Source organism: Manacus vitellinus, unplaced genomic scaffold, assembly GCF_001715985.3.
Source record: "Manacus vitellinus isolate BGI_N305 unplaced genomic scaffold, ASM171598v3 scaffold_32_pilon, whole genome shotgun sequence".
Classification (NCBI taxonomy): domain Eukaryota; kingdom Metazoa; phylum Chordata; class Aves; order Passeriformes; family Pipridae; genus Manacus; species Manacus vitellinus.
Window position 1 is genome coordinate 5,829,424 of NW_021940460.1, and position 7,432 is coordinate 5,836,855.

Here is a 7,432-nt window from a genome sequence, read left to right on the forward strand (position 1 = left end):
AAGGAGGCATCCTTAGGAAACTAGGATTCCTTAGTGAAGCTCAGAGAAGTGCTCAGAACAGGTCAGACTTATCTCTAGAGCAGCTTAGGGGTGGTTAATCCACGTTTGAGGCAGAGGAAGAGACTGAAGTTTCACAGAATTTTCTTAATCAGTAGACCATTTGTTTTTTAAAGGTTGATGAATTAGCTTCCATCCAGTTATAGGCCGATGGGGGTGGGTTGTTAAATAAATAAAACAGTTAAGTAAACTCTGGCCATTTTACAGAATCACCATTTTGGAGTTTAGTTTGGAGTATTTTAATGAAGTTTGGGAACCACTGTATCACTTGCCTTAAAATAAATTTCTTGGAGAGGGATGAATATTGCATCTTGGAGAGGGATGAATATTGCATCTGTCTCAGCTTTGCATGCAACTCATGTCTTTCAGAGAGGCTGAGCAACAGTGAAGTGATGTGACAGTTCTCCCTCAGGTTCTACTGTAGCCATATTTTAATGAAATCAGAGATACTTAGTGATGTTTCCTATCTCTCTGCTCACTGATTAACCTAATTCTGAGATTCTGTGCAGTGAAAAGTACTTGCCATACTGTTCACCTTTTAGAATATATTACTTCTTGATTAGGCAAAGTTCTTGTTTGTGGCCCCCTTCTTTTGCCACCCAAAATAAGCAGATGTGTTAACTTCAGTGCTTCTAAAACAACAGATATACAGAATTGACCAGGGGCCAATCCATTAAGGTATTTTTAACTTATTATTTTCTGCCTTTGGTCTTCACTTGTGAGTGAGTAACCAACTGATTTCTTCCAGCATGGGAAAGACATATAAAAAAATCTTACCATTTTCATTACAACATATTTGAGTTGAATGGTGCCATTTGCCACGCGAGTTTCAGGCCGAAGAATGAAGGTACCCAACACCCAGAATCATTAAAAACTCCAGCACACAACTTTGCAAACAAATAAATGTTTAATTTCATTGTATAATGGATTTACAGGTGTTAAATAGATTAATTTACTGTATAATTTATCGCTCTTCCAGTTCCTTTAGCAACTCGTCAAAGTGAGTAATGTACCATTTTGCTTTCTCCTTTACTTGCTTTCTGATTACATTTCCTCCAAATCCAATGAAACAATCCTGGGAAAACACAAAGAACAGGCACACTGATTATTCCAGGCCCATGGAAGGAATGGAGCTTGTCAGCTATTGAGTTTGCTTTAAGGTTGGATTTTAAAAGTATGTCATTCCCCCCTCACCTCTTCCCCTGTTTTACTTTGCATGTTCACCTTTCAGATTTATTAACAAGGACTTCATTAGCAATTAATTCTGCAGCACTTTGTTAATTGGAGTTTTATTCCAATAGGAGAGTTGTCTCAGTGCCCTGTAGATTCAAGATTGTTCAGAACTGAGATTTTGCTGAAAATCTGATGTAATTGTGATGCAATTCTATTCAAGAACGAGTTGGAACATGCATGAGCATCCCACAATTATCCCTCTTCTGTTTATCTTACCTCTGTTTACCCCATTTGATAGATACCAAAAGCAAACATTAACCCTGTCTTCAATCATTAACCAGGAGCAATCATCATTTCTACATCTCAGAAAACCACCTGCAGTGAAAGTGCAGGGTTTAAAATTTCCACTGCCGCTTTTTTGCCTGGAGCTGGGAAGCATTAAGCAAATACTGAGCTGCTCTGGTCACTCATGTTGAGCAGTGAGGGACCAGCTGTCCCTCAGCATGGGTGAGAAAGGATAAAGATGTTAAAGGGGAGATGGAATTAAGATCATTTATAAAAGTTGTCTTTCTATTAATTTCTTTTATTATTTCACCCTGTCAGAGCTGATGTCTGCGAAGATTTCCTCACTGTGCAGTGAGATGAACCCTCTTGCTAGGTCATATCAGGTAAATGTGCACCAGATCTGTGCCAGACCTTCACACTGAGCACCTTTAATCAGCCCCTGAAGTCCTGTCAAGAATTAAAACCTCACTTTTCCATTTTTGGGTTTTTTTTTTCCCCCCAAAGGAATTTAGAATTTCAGTGATACTTACAGCAGGGGGGCAGGCTTCCATGTCTGTAGCTCCATCTCCAATCATAACTACTTTCTTAAAGTGGAACTGTTCTTTCAGGTGAGCAATAACCTTTCCTTTCCCCCCTGATTCAGCTGTTGGTTGTGTTTCATCAAATCCTGCATATTCTCCTAGAACATGGTGGAAGGACAGGTTGGACATACAGCACATTTTCTTGTAAATGAAGAGAGATCTATGCCTGTGGTCTGTACTTCAGAAAACAGCAGTCTGTAAAGCTTACAGTGTCAGCCTCCCCAAAAAATAAGTGGAAGGTAAGAGTGAAAACTGGGATTTTACCCAAGTCTTCAGTGGGAATATTTTCAAAGGGATATTTTCAAAATAGAAACCCTGTGTGAGCAGTGCTGCAAATCCATTCCCAGTCCCTCTGGTTCAGTCATTCTGGTGTAAACATTGCATAAGCAGCATCCAGGATGATGTATAAACAGTGCAGGAAACACTGAGTAAGGAACAACCTCACTAACTAGAGTTGTGCTTGGTTACACCAGCTCTGCTCCAGAACCTCACACATGCCCCAAAGTCACTGAAAGGGAAGTTGTGAGAGCAGGTCAGTGTAATGAACTCTTTTAACTTGAAGGAGCAAGAAAAAATTAAACTCTGCTGTCAGCAACTGTAACATGTTTTACCTTTGGCACAGCTTGCCATTAAAAAGTCACTGCAGCTCTGTTTCATACCTGGACAATGACCTGAACTTGGTTTTGATAAAGTCTTGTAATTTTCCTAGTTGGAGTTAGCTGGATTGGTATCAACAAATAGGCTGGGCAGTGTCTGCAGCCCAATATCTGGCAGCTGGAGCCAAAAAAGTGGCATTAATTAGCAGAGAAAAGAGACTTGGAGGGAATCTCACCATTAAAGTAAAACTTCAACCTGTTGGCAAAGACGTTTGCTGTGGGAATGTTCAGCTGCAGGGCCACGTGTTCCACAATGCTCTGAAACCCCCCGGAGACCAAGAAGACCTGAACCCCCCGTTGGTGAAGTCTGCTCACCAGCTCCCTGAGGAGACAGAGCAGAAAGTTAAAATACAGCTTTCCTAGGCCTGCCCATGCTCTGTGTTATTCCAGTTCAGTTTGGAGCTGTGCTGCTTTCCAGCTCCATCCATCTCTGCTGCCCAAAGCTTTTCCTCCTTTCCCTGGCAGTTTGTGCACACAAAAGGAAGTGCTGGGCAAAACCATCACATCTAGAAACAAAACTTCCTTGAAAACAAGCACTCCCTAGAAATGTTTTCTTTACACTTTCATATTGGTCACATTAGTTCCCTTGAACAAACAAGAGCAGAGCCAGCTCAGATTTTTTTTCTGAAGTAAAACAATAGCAAGAGAATTAATCTGCAGAAAAAAAAGTAGGGAATGTGGGGGAGATAAAGCCACTGCTTCAGAATGCAAAAGTGGGATGAAAAGAGCAAAGTGCAAATGTTTTCTAACTCAGAGTTGGTTCCCCAGACATTGGACATGGATGCCATCTTTAGAAGAAGGCACCAGCTACAGAAAAGGAATAAAAAAAGAAGTCTGTAGACCCAGTTAGTGTCAGAGGGACACTTGAAGGCAGTTAAAAGTTTTAGGGATTTGGCTCTGGAAGCAGGAAGATCAGCCTGCAGCAGTGCTGAGCAGTGGAAGTGGTAGCAGTAACAGCAGAAAGGCTAAAGACTGAAAAGCAAAGTGGAGGCTCAAAGCAGGCTAAACAGAAAAGGAGGAAGAAAGGGAAGGACTGAAAAGGAGGAAGAAAAGGAAGGAATGAAAAGGAAAATCACATGATTCTAAACAAGGAAACAACGTTCTCTTTGTAGTTACATCTAGCTATGTCTTCTACAGAAAAAGCTGAGCATGTGCCTCATTTTAAGGAGAAAATACAAGCACAGAATCATCTAAAGCTCCTGTTATGTGCTAAAATACTTTAGACTTGGAATTATGGTTGAATTTTGTAGTAAAGAATTTATTCTCAGCTGTTTGAAACTATTTGAAGAGGAGAAAAGAACCTAAACCTTTTCTGTTTATACAGTTAAAATTCATTCCAAGCCTAAAAATGAATGAATACACATATATATGTCTATTTGCTAAATGAGTTTTTAAATACTTTTTAGGGACTTCAGGACAGAATGGGTAGCTCTGAGCAATGAATCCCCTGAGTCAGAAGTATGGCTGCACAGAGGAGTGTAAGAGGTAATAGAGTTGTGGAATAAACCAGCCAGTAGTTCATACTGGGTATTAAATCTCCTTCCAGTTCCATCACCCATGAAATACCAGATGTGATTGGACAGATTATTTTGCATGCCCATTTAATCCTCAAGCCAGGATTTGAGCTTGCCAGCCAGCCAAAGTGCCAGTTAATATTTATTTTCTTTTTACATGGGTGCTTAACCACTTGACATGGACTCAGCTCCTGCTACAAGCTTTGGACACAAGCAGCAGGAAGGCAATCCAGACCAGCTCTGTGTTCTTACAGCTTCAGTGATGGCACAGGATTTTGTTTATTTATGGCAAAACCATTTTTAAAATAAGCTGAAATTCTTTCTTACCTTATTCCTGGTGTGAGCTGAGGTGGGTTGTCAGATATTAATTTCTGCACTTGTTCATAGGAGGGCCGTATGAGACCGAGTCGTGCTGTCAAAGCTGCTTTGAATGTCACAGTGCCACCCATGGCCCGGCGGGTCCTGAATTGGGATCCAAAGAAACCAAATCAGTGACACTTAACAAGTTGAGGCTTCTCCCAAGAAGATTTAGTTAACAGAGGGTGATGAGGAAACACATAAGTGGTTATAGTTGTAGGTTATACTGAACCTGGGTGGTGAAGGAGGAGGTTGGTACACTGGTAGCATGCACTGGTAGATCTCCATGGATTGGAAAACCAGTGAGGCAAAGGAAAACAAATTCATTCTCTCTCTGAGTGCCATGAGCCACTGGGACCAGTGTTCCTGACCTGCACCTCAGGTGCCCTTCTCTGAACTTAACTTTTGCCACAATCCTCAATGGAAACATCAGCCTCAGAGAAGGGTTAGGAGAGTTGTCCTCTCTCCTCCATCTCATAATAAGGTTTGCTACTTCATAATAAGGTTTACTAGTGCTTAGCCAAGTTCAATGATGAGGGCTGATCTTAGTCAGTCAAAATTTACATTACACAATTTATATCAGTATATAAACCGATATATACATAGAATGCATATCAGTTTTGTTGGGTGGCTTCACAATTCCAAAACAAGCTCCTTCACTACGCACTAATTCCACTTACTATTCCCAAAATCCTTTTTAAGCTGTAATAACCTGTGACAGAGCTGAGCAAATCCCCGCTGTAAATTCCCCGTTCGCAGATTGACCTTGCCCACGCTTACATTTTATGAATTTCTGTGGGCCAACCCCCAACCATAGAATCATAGAATCATAGAATCAGACGGGTTGGAAGGGACCTCAGAGATCATCAAGTCCAACCCTTGATCCACTACCACCACAGTTGCTAGACCATGGCACTAAGTGCCACGTCCAGCCTCATCTTAAAAACCTCCAGGGACGGAGAATCCACCACTTCCCTGGGCAGCCCATTCCAATGGCTGATTACCCTCTCTGTAAAGAATTCTTTCTAATATCCAACCTAAACCTCCCCTGGCGCAGCTTAAGGCCATTTCCTTTTGTCCTGCTGCTGAGTGCCTGGGAGAAGAGACCAACCCCCACCTGCCTACAACCTCCTCTCAAGTAGTTGTAGAGAGCAATGAGGTCTCCCCTGAGCCTTCTCTTCTCAAGGCTAAACAACCCCAGCTCCCTCAGCCTCTCCTCATAGGACTTGGTGTTCAAGTCCCTTCACCAGCCTCGTTGCCCTTCTGTGCACCTGCTCCAGCACCTCAGCATCTTTCCTGAACCATACTCACATCTCCGCCACGGCGTCACCGACGCCGCAGAACTTGGCGAGCTCGTCGATCCCCTCCTCCCTGATGACGGTGCTGTCCACGTCGAAGCACACGGCGTCGGCGCTGCGGAAGATCTCCTTCATCTCCATGAGGGACGCCATCCTTTTGGGAGCCTTCTTACTGTGAGGGGACAAGATGTAGTCTTTCTCAGAGTGGCAGTACTGCACCGTTTCCTGAGCCATTGGGGCTGCTGTCCTGGCTCGTGCGAGAAGGGCCGAGCACAGCCTGGTCGCCAGCTTTTATGGCAGGGGGAGCGGTGGTGGGGGTCTGGCTCAGCTGCTGATTTGCTCCCTGCTGTTGCTGCCTGCTGATGGGCAACTTGCAGTACAGGTGGGCCGTGGAGCCTCGGGCAGCTGCTGATTTGCTCTCTGCTGGCTCGGCCCCTTGATGTTCCCTTGGGGTTCAAGGTTGTGATACTTGGCATCTGCTGAACCACCGGGCTGCCAGCGGCTGTGTGGGACTTGCAGTCCTCTGTTTCATCTTGCCCCCGCCACTCAGATGGGTCTTGATTTCTCACCTGACCCATCCGTGTCAGATTGGTTGCTCCAGGACACCCAGCCCTCAAGGATTTGTTTAATTGTGGTAGACATAGCTATCCTAAATCAGTCAGTGAGTAGCTGTCCCTAAATCATGAAGGTTTAGATCCTTTTCTGTGTCCTGATTAATACAAACTAAATATTTTCATCATCTGTGAATGCATAAAAGATTGGGACATTAGCATTGGGGATTAGTCTTATAAAATCCATTAAAGTCTTGGGCTTTGAGAACTTCACTCAACCCATTAAGACATCACATTTTCCATAACAATGCCCTGAAAAAAGTTTATTTTCTTCCCTTTTATATCTGTCCACCTAAATATGTTGAGCACTTCTGCAGATCAGGAGCTCGAGGAGTTAAGTATCTTCTTACTCTTCCCTACTCATCTTGTGCTTCATCCTTTTGTAATTAATTCACTGTGGACTTTACTATTTACTAATCTGTACATTTAGACACAAACAACAGCTTCCTATCTATATCACTTCCCAGCTTTTTGTAAAAGGTTTTGTTTGCTTCTTCCTTCTAATCTCTTAGACATCTCTCAGGACATGTCTTGTATAATTGATCTGGGTAGCAGGTTCTCTCTTTTTCTGGGATGGGGAAAAACACCATAAAACAGCATGTTCTAAAGAATTATGGATGTCTTTATATACCTTCATCTCTCACTAAGATAATTTAATGTTCTATATATCATGTGAATTTTGAAGTTGAGAGGTTTTATATACACAAATTCCCATTTATTTTTTGCCCTTTTTTTACAAACTTTGCACCCCCCAGACACAAAAGACACCCAGTGAAGATGGAGAAGATGATCAGTATGTGCCTTGCTGTGGAAAAGTACAGGAGCTGACAGGCACTGATGTCCCTCACTGCCAGACAGGAGTAATCCAGGGATCACCCATGGTAAGCACCAGTGCTGTCT

At 42.8% G+C, this 7,432-nt stretch overlaps 1 protein-coding gene across 1 annotated transcript; it reads right to left on the reverse strand.

Annotated features, from left to right (window-relative positions):
• Positions 1–945: 945 nt before the first annotated feature.
• Positions 946–6,263, reverse strand: PSPH (phosphoserine phosphatase). The gene is made up of 5 exons (XM_008930412.2): positions 5,935–6,263; positions 4,594–4,728; positions 2,929–3,074; positions 2,046–2,194; positions 946–1,132 (listed from the first exon to the last, which is right to left on the reverse strand). Exons 1-5 carry the CDS (start codon positions 6,153–6,155, stop codon positions 1,022–1,024), a joined length of 762 nt encoding a protein of 253 aa, XP_008928660.1. The 5' UTR covers positions 6,156–6,263; the 3' UTR covers positions 946–1,021.
• Between the last annotated feature and the right edge of the window lie 1,169 nt (positions 6,264–7,432).